General features: G+C 39.2%; 1 protein-coding gene across 6 annotated transcripts in view; it reads left to right on the top strand.

Annotated features, from left to right (window-relative positions):
* MTHFD1L (methylenetetrahydrofolate dehydrogenase (NADP+ dependent) 1 like) overlaps window positions 1-24,287 on the top strand; it is a 196,601-nt gene that overhangs the window by 106,868 nt on the left and 65,446 nt on the right. For all 6 annotated transcript variants that reach the window (XM_067701770.1, XM_067701764.1, XM_067701766.1 and 3 more), the window contains exons 21-24: window positions 7,705-7,844; window positions 13,158-13,199; window positions 13,941-14,041; window positions 14,591-14,768. In XM_067701770.1, the coding sequence (XP_067557871.1) occupies window positions 7,705-7,844; window positions 13,158-13,199; window positions 13,941-14,041; window positions 14,591-14,768 (461 nt within the window). The remainder of the gene's footprint in view (window positions 1-7,704; window positions 7,845-13,157; window positions 13,200-13,940; window positions 14,042-14,590; window positions 14,769-24,287) is intronic.

The raw sequence follows: 24,287 nt of genomic DNA, 5'->3' as shown, positions 1-24,287 counted from the left end.
GAGTGGTGAGGATGCCAAATCACATGCTTCGTGTGGGCTCTCCTGGAAGTGGTATTACTGAAACACGAAATTTGAGGCAGAGGGTGAGGAAAGTGAAGGTAGTTACATTAGGGTGGCCTTTGGTTTTATGTTAGGGATCTTGGGAGTTTTTCCTTTGGCAGCACTGAGCTGATGAAGGTAGGAGAACTTGGTAACTATATGTGAAGGCTGAGGAAGGGAAGAGTTCAGGTTTTTTAAAGAGAATTTGAGCATGCAACTTTTGCAAGGGAATTACACGTTTATAAATAAAATGTGCTATTAATATATTAATAACACAATAAAACAAGTGTTTTGACCAAGTGTTTTGAAACTTTCTACTCCCTTTTGTTTGGTTTGGAGGTATATACGTTAATTCAGGGCCTACTATGTGCCTTGCAGTGTTAACAGACATGGTCCCTATCCTCATGGAGTTTACAGTGTAATAGGGGAGCTTCAAGTGGACATGTGCATCAGGTTGGAAAGACTAGGGATCACTTGATCAAACCCTATTATGTGAAATGTACATAATAGTCTACTTCTAACTATAGGGTGACATTAAACAGTTTTTAAAATATCATAACATAGCTACATCGCTTGTTCAAAGGAAATGTAGTAAAGGGGAGGAAAATGACTTGTAGCTATGTTCATTCCAAATTGAATACTTTCAAAGGAATGTTTTTCAACTTGTCAAAAGCATATCAACAGTCATAAAAAAATTTTATACCCTCTGGCACCATACTCTCACCCTTGGGAATTTATTCCAAGAATATAATTTGAAAGAGGTTAAAGCCCATATGCACAGCTATTTTGCAGCATTGTTTATATTGGAAACAACCCGAACATCTAATAACAGGGGGAACAATTTTGCAAATCTCGGTACATCAACAACAAAATTATAAGTTCCCACTTATAATTTTTGGAAGTTTGTAGTACAGCAAGAAAACCCTGATAATTTTAAAGTAAAAGAGCAGACTACAAAATTCTATCTATTCGTTAAAAATTATATAGGAATATGAGGTACTAAAAGGAAACCATCGGGCTTCCCTGGTGGCGGAGTGGTTGAGAGTCTGCCTGCAAATGCAGGGGACACGGGTTCGTGCCCCGGTTTGGGAGGATCCCACATGCCGCAGAGCGGCTGGGCCCGTGCGTCCGGAGCCTGTACTCCACAACGGGAGAGGCCACAGCAGTGAGAGGCCCGCATACCGCAAAAAAAGTTAAAAAAATAAATAAATAAAAGGAAACTATAAAGAATTAGGACAACTACTTGACTAAAAAAGTCAAAAAGAGTTTGAAATTATGGGTAATGTTTTATTTTTCTTTTCTTTTTGAATGTTATTTTTTTATATGGCATATTCTTATTAGTCATCAGTTTTATACACATCAGTGTACACATGTCAATCCCAATCGCCCAATTCATCACACCACCATCCCCACCCCCCCTGTGGCTTTCCCCCCTTGGTGTCCATACTTTTGTTCTCTACATGTGTGTCTCAACTTCTGTCCTGCAAACCAGTTCACCTGTACCATTTTTCTAGGTTCCACATATATGTGTTAATATACGATATTTGTTTTTCTCTTTCTGACTTACTTCACTCTGTATGACAGTCTCTAGATCCACCCACATCTCTACAAATGACCCAATTTCATTCCTTTTTATGGCTGAGTAATATTCCATTGTATATACGTACCACATCTTTATCCATTCGTCTGTTGATGGGCATTTAGGTTGCTTCCATGACATGGCTATTGTAAATTGTGCTGCATTGAACATTGGGGTGCATGTGTTTTTTGAGTTATGGTTTTCTCTGGGTATATGCCCAGTAGTGGGATTCTTAGGTCATATGGTAATTCTGTTTTTAGTTTTATACTGTTCTCCATAGTGGCTGTATCAATTTACATTCCCACCAACAATGCAAGAGGGTTCCCTTTTCTCCACACCCCCTCCAGCATTTGTTGTTTGTAGATTTTCTGACGATGCCCATTCTAACTGGTGTGAGGTGATACCTCATTGTAGTTTTGATTTACATTTCTTTAATAATTAGTGATGTTGAGCAGCTTTTCATGTGCTTCTTGGCCATATGTATGTCTTCTTTGGAGAAATGTCTATTTAGGTCTTTTGCCCATTTTTGGATTGGGTTGTGTGTTTCTTTAATATTGAGCTGCATGAACTATTTATATATTTTGGAGATTAATTCTTTGTTTATTCGTTTGCAGATATTTTCTCCCATTTTGAGGGTTGTCTTTTCATCTTGTTTATGGTTTTCATTGCTGTGCAAAAGTATTTAGGTTTCATTAGGTCCCAATTGTTTATTTTTGTTTTTATTTCCATTACTCTAGGAGATGGATCAAAAAAGATCTTGCTGTGATTTATGTCAAAGAATGTTCTTCCTGTGTTTTCCTCTAAGAGTTTTATACTCTCCAGACTTACATTTAGGTCTCTAATCCATTTTGAGTTTCTTTTTGTGTATGGTGTTAGGGAGTGTTCTAATTTCATTCTTTTATATGTAGCTGTCCAGTTTTCCTAGCACCACTTATTGAAGAGACTTTCTTTTCTCCATTGTATATCCTTGCCTCCTTTGTCATTAGTTGACCGTAGGTGCGTGGGTTTATCTCTGGGCTTTCTGTCTTGTTTCATTGATAGATGTTTCTGTTTTTGTGCCAGTACCATATTGCCTTGATTACTGTAGCTTTGTAGTATAGTCTGAAGTCAGCGAGTCTGATTCCTCCAGCTCCGTTTTTTCCCGTCAAGACTGCTTTGCCTATTCAGGGTCTATTGTGTCACTGTACAAATTTTAAGATTTTTTGTTCTAGTTCTGTAAAACATGCCATTGGTAATTTGATAGGGATTGCATTAAATCTATAGATTGCTTTGAGTAGTATAGTCATTTTCACAGTATTTTTTTGTGTGTGTGTGGTACGTGGGCCTCTCACTGTTGTGGCCTCCCCCGTTGCGGAGCACAGGCTCCGGACCCGCAGGCCCAGCGGCCATGGCTCACAGGCCTAGCCACTCCGCGGCATGTGGGATCTTCCTGGACCGGGGCACAAACCCGTGTCCCCTGCCTCGGCAGGCAGACTCCAAACCACTGTGCCACCAGGGAAGCCCTCATTTTCACAGTACTGATTCTTCCAATCCAAGAACATGGTATATCTCTCCATCTGTTGGTATCATCTTTAATTTCTTTCATCAGTGTCTTACAGTTTTCTGCATACAGGTCTTTTGTCTCCCTAGGTAGGTTTATTCCTAGGTATTTTATTCTTTTTGTTGCAGTGGTAAATGGGAGCGTTTCCTTAATTTCTCTTTCAGATTTTTCATCATTAGTATATAGGAATGCAAGAGATTTCTGTGCATTAATTTAGTATCCTGCAACTTTACCAAAATCGTTGATTAGCTGTAGTAATTTTCTGATGGCATTTTTAGGATTCTTTAGTATCATGTCATGTTTAGTATCATGTTTAGTTTAGTATCATGTCATCTGCAAATAGTGAGAGTTTTACTTCTTTTTTAATTTGGTTCCCTTATTTTTCTTTCGCTTCTCTGATTGCCGTGGCTAGGACTTCCAAAACTATGTTGAATAATAGTGGTGAGAGTGGACATCCTTGTCATGTTCCTGATCTTAGAGGAAATGCTTTCAGTTTTTCACCATTCAGCATGATGTTTGCTGTGGGTTTGTCGTATATGGCCTTTATTATGTCGAGGTAGGTTCCGTCTGTGCCCACTTTCTGGAGAGTTTTTGTCATAAATAGGTATTGAATTTTGTCAAAAGCTTTTTCTGCATCTATTGAGATGATCATATGGTTTTTATTCTTCAATTTGTTAATATGGTGTATCACATTGATTGATTTGCATATATTGAAGAATCCTTGCATCCCTGGGATAAATCCCACTTGATCATGGTGTATGATCCTTTTAAAGTGTTGTTGGATTCTGTTTGCTAGTATTTTGTTGAGGATTTTTGCGTCTATATTCATCAGTCATACTGGTCTGTAATTTTATTTTTTTGTAGTATCTTTCTCTGGTTTTGGTATCAGGGTGATGGTGGCCTCTTAGAATGAGTTGGGGTGTGTTCCTTCCTCTGCAATTTTTTGGAAGAGTTTGAGAAGGATGGGTGTTAGCTCTTCTCTAAACGTTTGATAGAATTCACCTGTGAAGCCATCTGGTCTTGGACTTTTGTTTGTTGGAAGATGTTTAATCACAGTTTCAATTTCTTTGCTTGTGATTTGTCTGTTCATATTTTCTCTTTCTTCCTGGTTCAGTCTTGGGAGGTTATACCTTTCTAAGAATTTGTCCATTTCTTCCAGGTTGTCCATTTTATTGGCATAGAGTTGCTTGTAGTAGTCTCTTAGGATGCTTTGTATTTCTGTGGCGTCTGTTGTAACTTCTCCTTTTTCATTTTCAATTTTATTGATTTGGTCCTATCCCTCTTTTTCTTGATAAGTCTGACTGATGGTTTATCGATTTTGTTTATCTTCCCAAAGAACCAGCTTTCAGTTTTATTGATCTTTGCTGTTGTTTTCTTTGTTTCTATTTCATTTATTTCTGCTCTGATCTTTATGTTTTCTTTCCTTCTGCTAACTTTGGGTTTTGTTTGTCCTTCTTTCTCTAGTTCCTTTAGGTGTAAGGATAGATTGTTTATTTGAGATTTTTCTTGTTTCTTGAGGTAGGCTTGTATAGCTATAAGCTTCCACTTAGAACTGCTTTTGCTGCCTCCTATAGGTTTTGGATCATTGTGTTTTCATTGTCATTTGTCTCTAGGTATTTTTTGATTTCCTCTTTGATTTCTTCAGTGATCACTTGGTTATTTAGTAACATATTGTTCAGCCTCCATGTGTTTGTGTTTTTAACGCTTTTTTTCCCCTGTAATTCATTTCTAATCTCATAGTGTTGTGGTCAGAAAAGATGCTTGATATGATTTCAGTTTTCTTAAATTTACTGGGGCTTGATTTGTGACCCAAGATGTGATCTATCCTGGAGAATGTTCGGAGCGCACTTGAGAAGAAAGTGTAATCTGCTGTTTTTGGATGGAGTGTCCTATACATATCAGTTAAATGTATCTGGTGTATTGTGACATTTAAAGCTTGTGTTTCCTTATTAATTTTCATTTTGGATGATCTGTCCATTGTTGTAAGTGAGGTGTTAAAGTCCCCCACTATGATTGTGTTACTGTCAATTTCCTCTTTTACAGCTGTTAGCGTTTGCCTTATGTATTGAGGTGCTCCTATGTTGGATGCATATATATTTACAATTGTTGTATCTTCTTCTTGGGTTGATCCCTTGATCATTATGTAGTGTCCTTCCTTGCCTCTTGTAACATTCTTTATTTTAAAGTCTATTTTATCTGGTATGAGTATTGCTACTCCAGCTTTGTTTTGATTTCCATTTGCATGGAATATCTTTTTCCATCCCCTCACTTTCAGTCTGTATGTGTCCCTAGGTCTGAAGTGGGTCTCTTGTAGATGGTGTATATATGGGTCTTGTTTTTGTATCCATTCAGCTAGTCTGTGTCTTTTGGTTGGAGCATTTAATCCATTCACGTTAAGGTAATTATTGAGCTGTATGTTCCTGTGACCATTTTCTTAATCGTTCTGGGTTTGTTTTTGTAGGTCCTTTTCTTCTTTTGTGTTTCCCTCGTAGAGTAGTTCCTTTAGCTTTTGTTGTAGAGCTGGTTTGGTGGTGCTGAATTCTCTTAGCTTTTGCTTGTCTGGAAAGCTTTTGATTTCTCCATCAAATCTGAATGAGATCCTTGCAAGGTAGAGTAATCTTGGTTGTAGGTTCTTCCCTTTCATCACTTTAAATATGTCATGCCACTCCCTTCTGGCTTGTAGAGTTTCTGCTGACAAATCAGCTGTTAACCTTATGGGAGTTCCCTTGTATGTTATTTGTAGTTTTTCCCTTGCTGCTTTCAGTAATTTTTCTTTGTCTTTAATTTTTGCCAATTTGAATATTGTGTGTCTCGGCATGTTTCTCCTTGGGTTGATCCTGTATGGGACTCTCTGCGCTTCCTGGACTTGGGTGGCTATTTCCTTTCCCACGTTAGGGAAGTTTTCGACTATAATCTCTTCAAATATTTTCTCCGGTCCTTTGTCTCTCTCTTCTCCTTCTGGGGCCCCTATAATGCGAATATTGTTGCATTTAATGTTGTCCCAGAGGTCTCTTAGGCTGTCTGCATTTCTTTTCATTCTTTTTTCTTTATTCTGTTCTGCAGCTGTGAATTCCACCATTCTGTCTTCCAGGTCACTTATCCGTTCTTCTGCCTCAGTTATTCTATTGATTCCTTCTTGTATTTTCATTTCACTTATTGTACTGTTCATCTCTGTTTGTTTGTTCTTTAATTCTTCTAGGTCTTTGTTAAACATTTCTTGCATCTTCTTGATCTTTGCCTCCATTGTTTTTCTGAGTTCCTGGATCATCTTCACTATCATTATTCTGAATTCTTTTTCTGGAAGGTTGCCTATCTCCACTTCATTTAGTTGTTTTTCTGGGTTTTTATCTTGTTCCTTCATCTGGTACATAGCCCTCTGCCTTTTCATCTTGTCTATCTTTCTGTGAATGTGGTTTTTGTTCCACAGGCTGCAGGATTGTAGTTCTTGCTTCTGTCTGTCTGCCCTCTCTGTTTTTCTTTTCTTAATTTTTGTTAAAATGTGTATATTCAGTGAATGCTGGGGACAAAATCCTCATTTATTCACATGTTAAATGGTTTCTATTTTATCTTAGTAATTTTTTTTTACTGCCTCTTCCTCTTTCTGCCATAAGTTATGGCCTTGGTTGTACTGTAAGTATGTAGTGCATATTCCATAAATATTTAATTTCTATTCCATTAATAGTATTCCTTCCCTAGAGCAGTGTGCTTCTCAAATTTTAATGGGCATTCATCTCACTAAGGGATCTTGTCAAAATGCTGGTTCTGATTCAATAGTTCTGGGATAGAGCCCAAGAGTCTGCATTTCTAATAAACCCCCAGGGGCTGGTGATGTGGCTGGTCCAGAGCTCTGCTTTGTGTATGAAGATACTGCTGCTTACCCAGTGTCAGGAGGATTATCTTGGAAGGCAGTGTTGGATAGTCCCCCTGCTATAGCCATAACTGCCTTAGTAACATTTTTAGCAATTTAGGGGCAGGGGAAAGGACGGTTAAAGATGAGTGTCCTCTGGTTATGAAGTCAAGATACCATCTTATGATCAAGCCTGGTGATCAACCTCCTTAAACGGCTCAACTAACTTCAATTTTGTTCATCAATAGACATGGCCAGATGGAATAAACATAAGTGATTCTGTATGTATCTTATAAAGAGTAAGGAAAGATCTTCTATACTAATAATACTAGCAATGTTCTCTGACACATTTTGGAACCTGATTAAAAAGTTGAAAATACCATCTGTGTTAAGAAAAGCTTTGCCTTGACCTTCTATACTGGAAGAAAAATCTTGGCCATGGCAATGAATCCTTAAGGAACAGTGGTGTGAAGCAGAGTAGAGAGTCATCTTTTTACGGAATGTAAGGAAGTAGGACATTTTCTAAAACCATGGAAACGTCTTTTTACTTTTGTATATGAACAGGATGCAGTGGTGTGTAGTAACCTTGAACGTGGAGGAAAATTTGTCATCCTTTGAATTTGAACCACATCAATGATTGTCAAAACCTACTGTTGTTTTTAGAAGATAATAGCAAGTTTCAAACTTGATTCTCCACAGTGACTGAAGCTGGCTTTGGTGCTGACATTGGCATGGAGAAATTCTTCAACATCAAGTGCAGAGCTTCTGGCTTGGTGCCCAGTGTTGTGGTGCTGGTGGCGACGGTGCGGGCTCTGAAGATGCACGGAGGTGGACCAAGTGTAAGCACCATGCTTCCTTTCGAATAAAACAGAAGGCAGCAGAATTGAACCTTTGAAACATCCAAACCTGCTTCATAGCTGCAGTTTTCTAGACTATCTCCTTTTTCACAAATCACCATTATAGGGGCACTTAGAGTTCAGTTCGATCAAGTAATTAGTAACACCCACAAAGTTATTTCTAAGCAATATTTTGGGAAGGAGCATGTGACCACTCTTTAGTTCTAAGAGTCTAAACTGAAACTTATGTCAACATTTTATAACCCTGTGGTAATGGGAGGATAGAGGCTTTGGTTCCTGAATGAAGAACAGAAGGGTTAGAGTGATTGCTTTTGTGGGTGAGGTTGTTCAGTGTTTGTACGGATAGTTTTTTGGTTCACTGACGCTACATCTCATCAGATTTCATCTAGCGCTATTTTCCTTCTGTTTCTGTTTATTGTGATTTCACTTTATAACTCTGCTAGAGCACTGGATTATTTCTAAGAGAGCTTTGCTTAGAAAACACAAATTCTGTTTTAACATTTTTAAAGACTTTATCATGTATAGAATTCACACACACCTGAAAGGAGTTTTCACCTTTCCACAGCAAAGATGTAGTTTTTTGTTTTTTTCTTTTTCTTTTCCATTTTTAGGGATTTCCAAAGGGAAAATAAGAAATGTTGTACTGATTAACCATTTTTGAAATAAAATCATTTAGAGTTTCTTTATTACTTATACTATTGATATATTACACAGACTGCCAAATCTGATTTCTTAATTGGTATACTGTGTATGCGGATATCACACAATGATTAATTATATAGCATAAACAAATAACAAGTTTGCCATGATGAAACACCACAATGTGCACTGTTTAATCATCTTAGCAATTCTTTGTCCTAGGAGACGCAGACATTATATCATTTTACAGATGAGGAAGCTGAGGTTTGATGTGTTCAGGGGATGTCACCAGGCCAGCAGAGAGCCAGATCTCAAGCCTGGGTCTGAGACACAGATTCTCGACTTTTGTCAGGCATTCAGATCTGAATATGAATGAAGGGTAAACCTCTTCTGAATCCCTAATCGGCTCATTAATACCAGATGCTTGAGCACTTCATTTTAGCCTAGAGCTTCACCGTTATATCAAAGGCAAGATTGACGCGGCAGGTATTATAATATAGAAGTGCTAAAGAGTTCTGATTTTGTTCAAAACACCAATTGAGTTCAGACTCTGAAGCTGTATCGACTTCCATTTTCAAAGAACGATCTCTACCTATATAAGATAAGTTTGAAATTCCCCCTCCCTGTCTTGCACCCTGACAATTATAAAATCAAAGGGCTTTAATACTGGAAAGGGCTTAGAAATTAGTCTGGTTCAAGTCTTTACAAAGATAAAATTACTGAGGTGCTGGAGGATTCTGGGTCTTGCTTAGTATCCTCCATCTGTTTAGGGGACTAATCAGACATGGAATCAAGGTCTCTGGACTTCTAGTCCAGTGTTTTTGCACCCTCCTATCTCGTCTCTGTCCTATAAAAACTCACTACGTGATTTATAATCCTATTTCAGTTCATCTTAATGGGTGTGCTCTGTTTTACAACGGTTGCATTTTCTGCTCACCTTAATCCTTGGTACATCCTTCAGTTCCCCTTAATGTCATGTTTCCATGCCGGTGATGATTGTAACAGGGCTCGAGATTAGTAGGCACAGCTATGGGTGGAGGATAATAAACGGGGGGATCAGGAAGCCAGATGCAGTGCAGCGTTCCTCTCCTGGACCCCGGGAGTGCTTCTGCATCATATTACTTTATGAATGTCTATGTGTGTATCTCCCCACTCGACTCTGAATTCCTTGAGATTAAGGACTATATCTTATTAATTTGGGTATTCCTCATGCCTGGCATACTCTGCGTCAAGGAAATGTTTTCGATACTTGAATAATACATGAACCTTGATCTTCTTAATCCTGTATTCCGTATTATCCACCTCAGTGTCATTCCTTCTTACTTGAAACAACTCCACAGTAATGTTTTTGATCCATTATAATTTCTACTTCCTTTTGATATCATTACACAAATAACCTCGGCTGCCTCTTATGTTTATTCAGCTTGTTTTTTTACATAATTTATGCAGTGGAAAATCCTATGACCCTTGAACTTGCCCATTTTAGCCCCAGTCATATCCTGTCTTTCAAAATGCTGACCATTCTTGGTGCAATGGAAGAACTAATGCATTTGGATTCAGACATGTCTTTTATAATTAGTTCTTTAAACATAGTTTCTTAAGGAGGGTTCTCCATAACCAATAGGATGTGTATTTATTATAAAAAGATTTGTTATAAGTAATTGGCTCCCACAATTATGGAGGCTGACAAGTCCAAAAATCTACTGAGTGGGCCGCTGCTGGAGACTCAGGAGAGCCAGTAGTCCAGTCCCAGTCTGAAGGCAATCTGCTGGAAAATGTTCTCTTGCACAGATTCTTTTTGTTATAGCAGGCCTTCAACTGATTGAAGTGATGGGGGGCAGTCTGCTGTACTCAGTGTCCATCAATTTAAATGTTATTCTCATTCAAAAACACCCTCACCGAAATACCCAGAATAATGTTTGACCAAATATCTGGGCATCCCATCACCCAAGCTGACACACAAAATTAACCATCACCCTCATTACTGGTTTTTGGTGTGTGTTGTAATGACCAGGCCTAATTTTATTTTTTCTGTGTTAATAGCCAACTGGCCTAGCACTATTTATTTTAGTTAGTCCCTCCTTTCTGATCTTCAAGGCTACTTTGTGATAAATCAATTCTCCATACACGTGTAGGTGTGTTTCTGGGACCTTCGTGTGGTTGCACTGGTCTATTTACACATAATTGTGTGTGTGCTACGCTAAGTCTGTGGTGCAAGCTCTCCCTGGTAGTTCTCTTTCTTCATGGGTGCCCGGCCTTTATCAGTCCTCTTCACTTCCATACGTATTTTTGAACTAATCATAAAGTCCCATAAAGAATCTTTCTAGGATTTGGGGGTTTTTTTGGAATGTCATTAAATCAATAGATCAGTTTTAGATCTAGGAACTTGGGATATTCACTGATTTAGGTCTTTTGAAATATATTTTAATAAACATTTACAGTTTATTGCCCAAAGGACTTCTACATCCTTTTACCGATCTGTTCCCATGTGCTTTATATTTTTAAATAGTTTCACAGGTTACTTCTGGATTCTTATATATATATCCAGTGACCTGTCTACATTTTTTTAAGGTATAATTGACATGCAACATTATATTAGTTTCAAGGTATACAGCATAATGTTCAGTATTTGTATACATTGTAAAATGATCACCACAATAAGTCATTAACATCTGTCACCATACATAGTTTAAAAAAAAATGTGTTTCCTTGGAATGAGAACTTTTCAGATCTACTCTCTTAGCAACTTTCAAATATGCAATACAATATTTTTACCTATAGTCACCATGCTCTATATTAAATCTCCATAACTTAAAAAATTCTCTTATTAATTGTACTAATTTAGCTGTAAATACTTTAGAGAGTTCTGTGTGGACAATCATATATGAAAATAATGACAGTTCTGTTTCTTCCTTTCCAATCTTGATACTTTTTTTTCATCACTAACCATATGTTTCTAGTTGCAGGGCAGTATTAAATAGTGTTGATAGCCAGCATCCTACCGTTATTCCTAATCAACAGCAGAACACGTTTAATAGTTCATCGCTAAATATGTTTTCTGTAATATTTCATATATGTTTTTTATCAGGTTAAGAAAATTGCCTTCTGTTGCTATTTGTCAAGTTGTTATACTATATGTTGAATAATCTTCTTCCTCTATTGAGATGACATGATTTTTCTCTTTATTAATGTTGCAAATTATATTACAAATATTAAAGGAACCTTTCATTATCTTTTTTATGAATAACTGAATTTTGCTTATTGATTCTCTTTTATATTCTCATTAAGGGATTTTGTAACATTAGAATAATCTATTTATTCAAAGATGGGAAGAAGTCACCTGTAACACTCCCTGGGCCTGTTGCTTATTGGTGAGGGGTAGGGTTTTAACTACAAACTTAATTTTTTTTAATGAGTAGAGAACTGTTTAAGTTCTCTACTTTTTCCTAAATGAGTTTTATATTAAAACTCATACTAAGTTTCTCTGTCTTTTAAAAAGTATTGGTATAAAGTTTCTCCCAGTATCCTATTAATTCTGTCTACAGCATGTGTAGTTATAATGTTTTTTCATTCCTTTTTAAAAAAAAACTCTTGCCAGAATATCATCAATTTTGTTAGTCTTAAAGAACCAGCTTTGGTTTTGTTGATCCCCTCTACTTTCTAGCATTTGCATGCAACCCATTTTTCTTGATTTTGCCTAATTTTTGATTTTGCAGAACTTTGCATATGTTCAGGCTCAGCAGTACTTTATGTTCCTTTTTTAACCCAGCATTTTGGTTGTTCCAACTGAAGGGTCCACTGTGTGTTTTAGTTTATGCTAATGCTGAAAAAAAAAGACCCATCTGAAAATACCTTATGATGTTTCCTCACAATCTCAAAAAACAATCTGTCATAGAGGTAACTTTTCAAAGGATTTCTAATATTCTCAAGACCTCTTTCGCTGAGAGGAGAACAAGTCACCACGTCCTCAGTGAATTAAAATGTTGTCTGGGGTTTCTCACTGAAACCAGTTGCAGGCTATAGACAAAAAAAAGAAAAAACAATGGGGAACTGTGAAAAGGCACTAAATTGGAGTTTCAGAACCCTATTATACTCATGCCCCTGTTCTGCCTCTCATTTGCTGTGTAACTGTGGGCAAGACACCTGCCTTCTCTCACCTTCAGTTTCCTTATCTTTAAACTGCCAACCCCATCGGCTTCTGTAAGAAACTAGGCCAAAAAAAGGGGGAAATTCACGGCAATTACTTTTAAATGACTTAGAATTTATTTAGAACGATTATGCACTCTATATAAATCAGGTATTAATCATACTGTGAGTTCCCTTCTATGCTAGGATAATGGGCAACAGTATGAAAGTTCTTAATATTAGCTCAAATTAGAATCGCCTGAGAAGTTTTTAACCCTCACCGATCCTGGGTCCCACTCCCAGCAATCCTGGTTTAATTGGTCAGGGTGGAGCTCAAGCATCAGTGATTTTTAAAAGCACCCACGAGACTTCACGTTCAGCCAGGGCTGCCAGTTATTGGTTTAAAAGCAAAAAATGTGTTTTTTAAATGAACCTTCCCCAAAGGGACCATGATTTGTTTTTCTTTCAGATCTTAATCAGAGTAAACAGTTTGACAGGATTATTCTTAATTTTTGTCTTTTCTTATCTCAGGTGACTGCAGGGGTCCCTCTTAAAAAAGAGTATACGGAAGAGGTAAGAGTGAAGAATTATTCAAATACAGTTAACCATTGACTAGCAGTTGAATCTCAGTCAGGGAATAGGTCCTCCGCCAGTGGCCTCTTAGAAAAGTGCTTTTCTAATAATCCAAGAGGAAATGGGTGGGGGGAGGGATAAAATCCATTCGGTTAACTCCCCAATCTTAAGAAAAGATGGGTGTAGGCTTTCTGTCCAGTTCCTACCCGCTGGGCAGCCATCAGAGCAGGCCTCTTATACCCATGTATTCTTTTGATGTGGCAGATACTGACTTTTGGAAGATACACAATTGGCTTTATGACTTGAGTGAGTAAATAGACTTTGATTGACTGGCAACAGTACCTCTTAGCTCCTACAGGTGGCGCCAGGGATTTGAGCAGGGAATAGCTGGACGGTGCTGGTCACCCTCCCAGGACCTTACGCCTTCTTGTCCACCAGCCCACAGAGCGTGGGCATGTTGCTGACGTCCTGGCCACCAGTCTGCAGCAGAAATAGCTGCCTGGCTCAAGACCCACATATGCCATTGGATCTAGAATAATTTTAGACTTTACTTGGAAAATGAGCCTCCTCCTTCTGCAGCCATCTTTTCTTGGAGGGAAAAAATGATTGATGGCTTTCTTTAATAGCTTCCAGGACAATAACGTGAGTGTAGATAGACCCAAAACCTGCCAGAGTGGGCCTGCCTGTGTAGTTTGGCAGGTTGGATGGGAGGTGATACATGGGGGCCTGGTTTTCTTACAGAACCTCCAGCTGGTGGCAGATGGCTGCTGTAACCTAGAGAAGCAAATTCAGATTGCTCAGCTCTTCGGGGTCCCTGTTGTCGTAGCTCTGAATGTCTTCAGGTAAGTCAAGTGTCCTACTTTAAATGTGGTCATATCGCTGGGCCACCCTGTGAACTAACTGCATTTGTGTTTTGAGGATGTTTGACCTTTTCTCTGCTTCATCTAAAAGGACAGAGAAATACTCTGCTCATTCTATTTGTTTGATTTTCTTTGAATTGGTTTTACTTTAGCAGAAGTGTTTTCAAATGTTATCAGGGAAGTGAAATCTATATAGTGAGTTACCATTTCTTTGGCTTTTTTCTTCTTCTTCTTCTTCGTCTTAATTCCACCCAGCCTTTCTGACGGAAAGACTGTGGATGATCAAAGGGATATGTTATGGAATTTTCTCAATAAAACCCTTAACAACTTGAAATATTTGAGTCACGTTGGAGAGGATTTTTCCCCCATGCTTTTCTTAAGGTCTGATTTATTTAAGCACAGTGTAACCACTTCTGATGTTTAAAATATATTCAGTGTTTGGGAGCAAAGTTCTGTATAAGCAGTTAGTCTTTCTTTAAAAACATCGCTAAATGAATACAGATGCAAAACCACAAACGTTTTCATCACCAGGACCGACACCCGAGCGGAGATTGACTTGGTGTGTGAGCTTGCAAAGCGGGCTGGCGCCTTTAATGCAGTGCCCTGCTATCACTGGTCGATTGGTGGGAAAGGGTCGGTGGACCTGGCTCAGGCTGTGAGAGAAGCTGCAAGTAAAAAGAGTCGTTTCCAATTCCTGTATGATGTGCAGGTAAGATCCAACACAATGATAATGGTGCCCGACGGGTCTTGCACCTTAACTGTATGCCAGGCCAGTGCGGAGAGCTGGGCAACAACGGGCAACAACATGGGTTGTCACAACAGCTCTGCAGATAAGGAAACCGAAGCTTAAAGAGGTTAAGCCATCTGACGAGGCCCTATTGCTAAGGGGCCCCAGCTCCTTGCCCCCAAGCCTGTGCTCTACACTCAGCGCAGAGGGGTTTTGGAGTACAGGGTTCAACAGGGTTTGCACAGGAGCAAGACTTTTGAGCAACTTCATAAGGCGTGGGATATCACGGGCAGTATTTTCCTTGTCCGTTTCTGCTATAGCCCATTTGCACCATGGTTTTCTTGAGCTCTGCCTAGTATATTTTTAAAATTTTTTGAATTGTGGTAAAATACATCATAACATAAAATTGACCATCTTTACCATTTTTAGGTGAATAGTTCACTAGTGTTAAGTAGCTTCACATGGTTGTGCAACCACCCTCCTTCTCCATAGGTCTTTTCAAATTGCAAAATCGAAACTCTGTGCCCGTTAAACACTAACTCCCCATTTCTCCTCCTCTGTTGCTGGCTATCTCATACCGGTAAGCCATAAAGTTTGTCCCTTTTTTGACTGGCTTATTCACTGTCTCAGTCCTTTCGGGATGCTATAAGGAATACCATAGTACTGGGTGGCTTATCAACAACAAATTTGTTACTCACAGTCTTGGAGGCTAGGAAGTCTAAGATCAGGGCATCAGCAGATTCGATGTCTGATATGGGCCTGCTTCTTATTTCATAGATGGGAGTCTTCTCACTGTATCCTCATATGGTGGAAGTGGGGAGGGATCTCTCTAGGTTATCTTTTTATAAGAGCGCTAATCCCATTCATGAGGGGTGCACCCACATGACCTAATCACCCCAGAGCCCCATCTCCTAATGACATCAACCTAATCACTCCCGAAGGCCTCAGATGCTAATATATCATCCCATTGGAAATTAGGCTTCAACATACCAATCTGGGGGGACACAAACATTCAGTCCGTAGCACTTACTTAGCATAATGTCCTCAAGGTTCACCCATGTTATTGCATATGTCAGAACTTCTTTCCTTCTTAAGGCTGAACAGCAGTCCATTGTATGTTTATGCCACTTTTTTGCTATCCATTCATCTGTCAGTGGCCACTTGGGTTGCTTCCACTTCTTGGCTATTGTAAATAATGCTGCTATGAACATGTGTGTAAAACTGCTTCCAGTTCTTTTGGGCGTATACGCTGAAGAGGAGTTGCTGGATTGTCTAGTATCAGCTGGATAATGAGGGTTCAGTCAGAATATCTGAACTTCTCGGGACCTCACTCTTCTTGGTTCATCTTTGCTGCCACCCAAACATCTCCATTCTGGATTTGCTGGCTCCAGCTCTGGCTGTTGGATTTGTCCTCATAGGTAGTCCCTGGTTGCCAGAGTGCTCAGGCTTCAAACTGGTGGCTTCTCTGGTTCCTTCATCCCTCACAAATTCTGTTAGTCTTGAGCCTAGAGTTACATCATGAAGAACACGATGATAACTTTAAGGCAAGGAGGGCTTCTTGTCTGCCAGGCATACGGGCACTTTGTGCTTGTTAACTTCTTTAGTCCTCACTTTCCCGATGGGTAGAAGCTGTTGCTTTTCCCATGTTTTACATACAAGGAAAATAAAGCAAACAGAGGTTAAGTAACCTGCCCTATGTCCCACAGCCAGACAGAGGCAGAGCTGAGGGGGTGTGTGTGGAATGACGGAAGCCATCATCCTGCTGTGTCGTTCAGAATCCACTACTGTGTTCAGAAGTGGGAGTTGGGGTGGGGAGGATTCCTCTCAAACGGGCAGCACCTGAGTGACCCACCAGAGGAAACACCACGATGGGCAAAGAATCCATGCCAAACGGGGTCACTGCGGGTAGTTGGTGACCGTGGGAGGAAGGATTTCAGGAACGAATTAGGATGGTTAGCTCAGAAAAGGTGTGTCGTGTTCAAAGGTCATTTTATGAGAGACCCTAATGTTCTGTCTTATAGAGGTGGTGGGGCAGGATGTGGCAGTGGGGAGGGCAGGGGGCTTGGGTTCTACAGGAAGAAAGATGTCCTGATTAGAAGCTGTTCTCTGGAGATGCTGAGCATAATATAGATGCAGCCCTGCAGTGGGCTCATCACGGGGAAGGAAGCCAACTCAGATGGTGGCTGGCCAAGGTAATCTTGTGTTCCTTCCTGGGCCTTGATGCCCAGGTAAGCCTTGCTGGGTTGAGGGTGATTAGGTCATGAGGGTGCAGCCCTTATGAATTGGTGCAGCTCTTGGCCCTTTTACACAAACAACTGTCAGGAAACCCTCAGACCACCACCCCACTCTGATCGTGAACCACCCCACTCTGAGCGGCAATGGCAGTTTTTTTGTTCGTTTGTTTCTTTTTAGTATATTTATTTATTTGTTGGCTGCGTTGGGTCTTCGTTGCTGCGCACGGGCTTTCTCTAGTTAGGGAGAGCGGGGGCTACTCGTCGTTGCGGTAGCGCCCGTTGCACGGGCTTCTCATTGCGGTGGCTTCTCTTGTTGTGGAACAGGAGCTCTAGACCCGCGGGCTTCAGTTGTGGCACGCAGGCTCAGTAGTTGCGGCGCACGGGCTTAGTTGCTCCGCGGCATGTGGGATCTTCCTGGACCAGGGCTAGAACCCAGGTCCCCTGCATTGGCAGGCGGATTCTTAACCACTGCGCCACCAGGGAAGCCCCGCAATGGCAGATTTTAAACGAATGATTTCACGAAGTGTGGCTTTTTCAAGGAAACCATCCAAAGTGAAAAGGTCAGTAAATAGAAGCAGTGTTTTGTGAGTTGTGCTTTCTTAAACGTGTACTATCCCTTAAGTGAACCCTTTTCCTTTCCACCAATATCATAATTTTTTTTTCCTCAATTCCCATTTTTTATGGAGATAATGCTGTTAAAATGTCTGCTCTTCTGTGAAAAGGGGAACAGTTTTATAATAATGTGGTCTAAAGTCATATTTGATAGGATTCTTGCCTCCTTTGCCCACGTACATTCCCTTTTCTTATAACACAGAAATTAGACGTGAGCTGCGTAATTGCTTCTTAGAGAATCAGCAGCGCGGCCTATTATTGCTACATGACAGTTTATGAAAAGAGCTATTGCTGCTTCTGGCTCGCCAGGGACTGTCTCCTTGATAGCTCTGTCGCTCACGCTGGTGAGTCGATTTTCGATAATATAAGACCATTTACAATCTTGTCTTGTAACGGTGTAGGAAATCTGAAGTCATCGTTGCAGGCAGTAACAGAGCTCAACCTCCCTCCTGCCACAATTACGTGCGTAGTCAGTGTTGTTGAGCCTTTGTGGACTAAGTAATGGTTTTCTTTTTCTTTTTTTTCTTTCTTTTTTGTTTTTAATTTTTATTTAAGTAATAATGGTTTTCTTGAAACGCTTTAATTCCCTTTGTTTTCCCCCCACGACTAGCCCTTTGATGCTAGACAGCTCAATTAGGTATCAGACTGCCCCACAGGAAAAAAAGAAGTGACAAAATGCTTTTGGATAAAACACCCTGGTGCCTTTGCTTCTCTGCACAAACTGGGCTTCTGTGTGCCTTTTGCTATCATCCCAGACTCTATTCCACCAAGAATGTATTCAGCGCAGGATTGATGGCCTCTTAGTTCCTGCTCCAGCCCCGCCCTAGTCTTGTGTTACAGGAGAAAGACACCTGAGCTCATTGGAGAAATTGGAAATAGTGTCGGAGCACAGGGCATGATTGCTTTTGTGTGGGGAGTAGAAATCGTCTCAAAACCCCAAAGGGAAAGAGGAGCAGCTCGAGAGAAATAGTGTTTACCTGACCTCAGTGACACTGTGAGGCCGGACAACTCGCAGAGCATGAGGCCTTCTGATGACGGTTCCATTAGTTAAAGCGCGAAACAAGCTGCTCCTCTGACTCGGGAGTCTGTGCTGAACTTTGCAAAATTGAGGGAAGCAGCCATTGTTCTCTAGAGAAAATTCTGCACCTCTTTTACCAGAGTAGCTTCTAGTTCAAGAGGAGGCAACTTTTGTTCATGGTACTAGAGGTGGCTGTTGATTATTTCAGAATAAAAAAAAATTTTTTTATACAGCAGGTCCTTATTAGTTATCTATTTTATACATATTAGTGTATATATGTCAATCCCAATCTCCCAGAATAATAATTTTTTAAATATGGAATAGAAGGCAGTGGCCTAATTGTTCAGAGGACGTTTGTCATGTGAGAACTGATATATTTAAACTTGAACTACGCTGCGTCATTTCCTCTCAACCGTTAATGATGATCACAGCCCCCTTTCCTTTTAAGGAACAGTTAGAAGTCCTCCCCAAAACCTATCTTTTCTATTATTACTTTTGGCAATTATATCTTTACAGGTGACCAATATATCTCCATATCTGCAAGCACCCAGGAAAACAGAATAGCAGATGAAAAAACGAATCTGTATTTACACTTTATTAGCTAACAAATCCCTCTTCCGTACATAATTTCAAGTATATCTCATCCAATCCCATGGGGTGTGCGAGCTCAACTCTGTATCTTAAATGCAGAAATAGGAGTTCAGAGAAGGTGAGGGACGTGCCCCATGACAAATGGACGCTTGATGGAAGAAGTAATGTATTATAGTTAAAAGGGTCATTCAGAATTGAGTTCACATTTTTTTTTTAATTGGAGTATAGTTGATTTACAATGTTGTGTTAGTTTCAGGTGTACAGTAAAGTGATTGTTATACATATACAGATATTCATTCTTTTTTAGATTCTTTTCTCATATAGGTTATCACAGAATATTGAGTAGAGTTCCCTGTGCTATACGGTAGGTCCTTGTTGGTTATCTGTTTTATGTAGAGTAGTGCGTGTATGTTCATCCCAAACTCCTAATTTATCCCTCCCCCTTCCCTTTCCCCTTTGGTAACCGTAAGTTTGTTTTCCATGGCTGCGAATCTGTCTCTGTTTTGTAAATAAGTTGATTTGCATCATTTATTTAGATTCCACATGGAAGCAATATGTTATTTGTCTTTCTCTTTCTGACTTACTTCAGTATGATAATCTCTAGGTCCATCCGTGTTGCTGCAAGTGGCGTTATTTCATTCTTTTTTATGGTTGAGTGGTATTCTGTTGTATATATGTACCACATATCTTATTTATCCATTCCTCTTTCGGTGGACAGTTAGGTTGCTTCCATGTCTTGGCTATTGTAAATAATGCTGCTATGAACTTTGGGGTACGTGTATCTTTTCTAATTAGAGTTTTCATCTTTTCCTGATATATGCCCAGGAGTAACTATTTTTAGTTTTTTAAGCAACCTCCATACTGTTCTCCATAGTGGCTGTACCAATTTACATTCCCACCAACAGTGCAAGAGGGTTCCCTTTTCTCCACACCCTCTCCAGCATTTACTGTTTGAAGACAGTAAATTTTTTGATGATGGTCATTTTGACCTGTGTGAGGTGATAGCTCACTGTAGTTTTTATTTGCATTTCTCTGATAATTAGTGATGTTGAGCATCTTTCCATGTGCTTTTTGCCATCTGTATGTCTTCTTTGGAGAAACATCTATTTAGATCTTCTGCCCATTTTTGATTGGGTTGTTTGTTTTTTTGACAGAGCTGTTACGAGCTGTTTGTATATTTTGGAGACTAATCCGTTGTCGGTAACTTCATTTGCAAACAGAGTTCAAATCTCAATGGGACCTCCCACTATGGATATAAATGTGGACAACTCTCTGAGCCTCAGCTTCCTTATCTATAAAATAGTGTCTGATATTAACACCAACTTCACCCAGTTGCTGTGAGGACCAAGTGAAATGTCCTGGAGTAAAATGCTGGGACATAGGAGGCTGGTAATCTATGTTAGCTCTTCCTTCTGTCACTTTCACTTCAGGAAGAGAAGGGGTTTCCTGAATTGACCTTCAAGAATTGTCTTGTGACTCAGGTAACCTGGAGGTCGGGCTGCAGGATTGGTGTCCTGTTCAACTGTGTTAAAACCAGCAATTAGCAGCCCCTAGTGCACCGGGAAAGAAAGGCATTCCCAAATTAAAGCAAGACATTTAGCATTCTTTCTCCATTAGAATTGGGAGCTATTCGTGATTTAATAGAAAGTCAGTAGCTTTTGCAAAGAATGTATGGTACCACCAAAAGTCCATCTGAATATTGTTTGTTAAATCAGGAGTGAAAGTTGAAAACCATCTCCACATCCCTCCATATCCTTCCTCTAAACTCGTAAACATTTAGACGTGTAACCTTGACAGCATGAGAAGATGGTGTTTGTTTTTATTAAAAGGTCTTTCCTGTTCCTTGTGTGAAGCCATTCTCTTGATCACAGCAGGGCTGGAAGCAAGGGAGATCAAAACAGACCAGGAAGACTCCATCTAGGGCCACAGCCAGCACCGCAGATTTCTGCACTATTGCACTTTCACTGCCTGTGTGTTTAGGAGCGTTTTCTCCCCTGCTGGCACGGGATTGAGGGCTGGGGGAGGGGAGTTCGTTGATTATTGAGGAATTATGTATGTTATATTTTTTAAGGATTCAAACCAGTTGTTGGTAGGGTTTTGAGTTATTCTTTAATTGGACTCCGGGCATCAGCCAGCAAACAGAGCCTCAAATTTTAAGGAAATAAATAAAAATGCATATGTATAAGTACTTGTATGTATGTATATAGAGTATTATGTGTGTTCGTGTGTGTATGTGTATATTTTTTTTAATTGTGGTAAAAAAAATGTATGTAAAATGAAATTTCCCATTTTAATCATTTTTAAATATATACAGTTCCATGTATTTAGAATATATAAAAATGTATACATAAATACTATATATGTAGTGTTAATTCATAGAACTTAAAACATACATCTCCATATGTCTTTTGTATTTCATAGTAATTGCTAAACAACAGTCTAAGGAGAAGGGATGACCTTTCTTTTTTTATTTTTAATTCATTAATTTTTGTTTTGTTTTTGGAGTTTTTTTGAATATTATCTTATTTATTTTTTTATACAGCACGTTCTTATTAGTCATCAGTTTTATACACATCAGTGTATACATGTCAGTCCCAATCGCCCAATTCATCACACCACCATCCCCACCCCACGCAGCTTTCCCCCCTTGGTGTCCATACGTTTGTTCTCTACATCTGTGTCTCAACTTCTGCCCTGCAAACTGGTTCATCTGAACCTTTTTTCCAGGTTCCACATACATGAGTTAATATACGATATTTGTTGTTCTCTTTCTGACTTACTTCACCCTGTATGACAGTCTCTAGATACATCCACATCTCAACAAATGACCCAATTTTGTTCATTTTTATGGCTGAGTAATAGTCTATTGTATATATGTACCACAACTTCTTTATCCATTCGTCTGTCGATGGGCATTTAGGTTGCTTCCATGACCTGGCTATTGTAAATAGTGCTGCAATGAACATTGGGGTGCATGTGTCTTTCTGAATTATGGTTTTCTCTGGGTGTGTGCCCAGTAGTGGGATTGCTAGGTCATATGGTAATTCTAAATCAGTTTTCTAAGGAACCTCCATACTGTTCTCCATAGTGGCTGTATCAATTTACATTCCCACCAACAGTGCAAGAGGGTTTGCTTTTCTCCACACCCTCTCCAGCATTTGTTGTTTGTAGATTTTCTGATGATGCTCATTCTAACTGGTGTGAGGTGATACATCATTGTAGTTTGGATTTGCATTTCTCTAATAATTAGTGACGTTGAGCAGCTTTTCATGTGCTTCTTGGCCATCTGTATGTCTTCTTTGGAGAAATGTCTATCTAGGTCTTCTGCCCATTTTTGGATTGGGTTGTGTGTTTCTTTAATATTGAGCTGCATGAGCTGTTTATATATTTTGGAGATTAAACCTTTGTCCGTTGATTCGTTTGCAAATATTTTTCCGATTCTGAGGGTTGTCTTTTCGTCTTGTTTATGGTTTCCTTTGCTGTGCAAAAGCTTTGAGGTTTCATTAGCTCCCATTTGTTTGTTTTTGTTTTTATTTCCATTACTCTAGGAAGTGGATCAAAAAAGATCTCGCTGTGATTTATGTCAAAGAGTGTTCTTCCTATGTTTTCCTCTAAGAGTTTTGTAGTGTCCGGTCTTACATTTAGGTCTCTAATCCATTTTGTGTTTCTTTTTGTGTATGGTGTTAGAAAGTGTTCTAATTTCATTCTTTTACATGTAGCTGTCCAGTTTTCCCAGCACCACTTAGTGAAGAGACTGTCTTTTCTCCATTGTATATCCTTGCCTCCTTTGTCATAGATTAGTTGACCATAGGTGCGTGGGTTTACCTCAGGGCTTTCTATCTTGTTCCATTGATCTGTGTTCCTCTTTTTGTGCCAGTACCATATTGTCTTGATTACTGTAGCTTTGTAGTATAGTCTGAAGTCAGGGAGTCTGATTCCTCCAGCTCCATTTTTTCCCCTCAAGACTGCTTTGGCTATTCGGGGTCTTTTGTGTCTCCATACAAATTTTAAGATTTTTTGTTCTAGTTCTGTAAAAAATGCCATTGGTAATTTGATAGGGATTGCATTGACTCTGTAAATTGCTTTGGGTAGTATAGCCATTTTCACAATATTGATTCTTCCAATCCAAGAACATGGTATATCTCTCCATCTGTTGGTATCATCTTTAATTTCTTTCATCAGTGTCTTATAGTTTTCTGCATACAGGTCTTTTGTCTCCCTAGGTAAGTTTATTCCTAGGTGTTTTATTCCTTTTCTTGCAATGGTAAATGGGAGTATTTCCTTAATTTCTCTTTCAGATTTTTCATCATTAGTGTATAGGAATGCAAGAGATTTCTGTGCATTAATTTTGTATCCTGCTACTTTACCAAATTCGTTGATTAGCTCTAGTAGTTTTCTGATGGCATTTTTAGGATTCTCTGTGTATAGTATCATGTGATCTACAAACAGTGACAGTTTTACTTCTTCTTTTCCAATTTGGATTCCTTTTTTTTCTTTTTCTTCTCTGATTGCCATGGCTAGGACTTCCAAAACTATGTTGAATAATAGTGGTGAGAATGGACATCCTTGTCTTGTTTCTGATCTTAGAGGAAATGCTTTCAGTTTTTCACCATTGAGAATGATGTTTGCTGTGGGTTTGTCGTATATGGCCTTTATTATGTCGAGGTAGGTTCCGTCTGTGCCCACTTCCTGGAGAGTTTTTATCATACATGGGTATTGAATTTTGTCAAAAGCTTTTTCTGCATCTATTGAGATGATCATATGGTTTTTATTCTTCAATATGTTAATATGGTGTATCACATTGATTGATTTGCGTATATTGAAGAATCCTTTTATCCCTGGGATAAATCCCACTTGATCATGGTGTATGATCCTTTTAAAGTGTTGTTGGATTCTGTTTGCTAGTATTTTGTTGAGATTTTTGCATCTGTATTCATCAGTGATATTGGTCTGTAATTTTCTTTTTTTGTAGTATCTTTTTCTGGTTTTGGTATCAGGGTGATGGTGGCCTCTTAGAATGAGTTTGGGAGTGTTCCTTCCTCTGCA

Source organism: Pseudorca crassidens, chromosome 13 (genome assembly GCF_039906515.1).
Source record: "Pseudorca crassidens isolate mPseCra1 chromosome 13, mPseCra1.hap1, whole genome shotgun sequence".
Taxonomy (NCBI): Eukaryota; Metazoa; Chordata; class Mammalia; order Artiodactyla; family Delphinidae; genus Pseudorca; species Pseudorca crassidens.
This window is presented reverse-complemented; position numbering and strand designations above follow the sequence as displayed.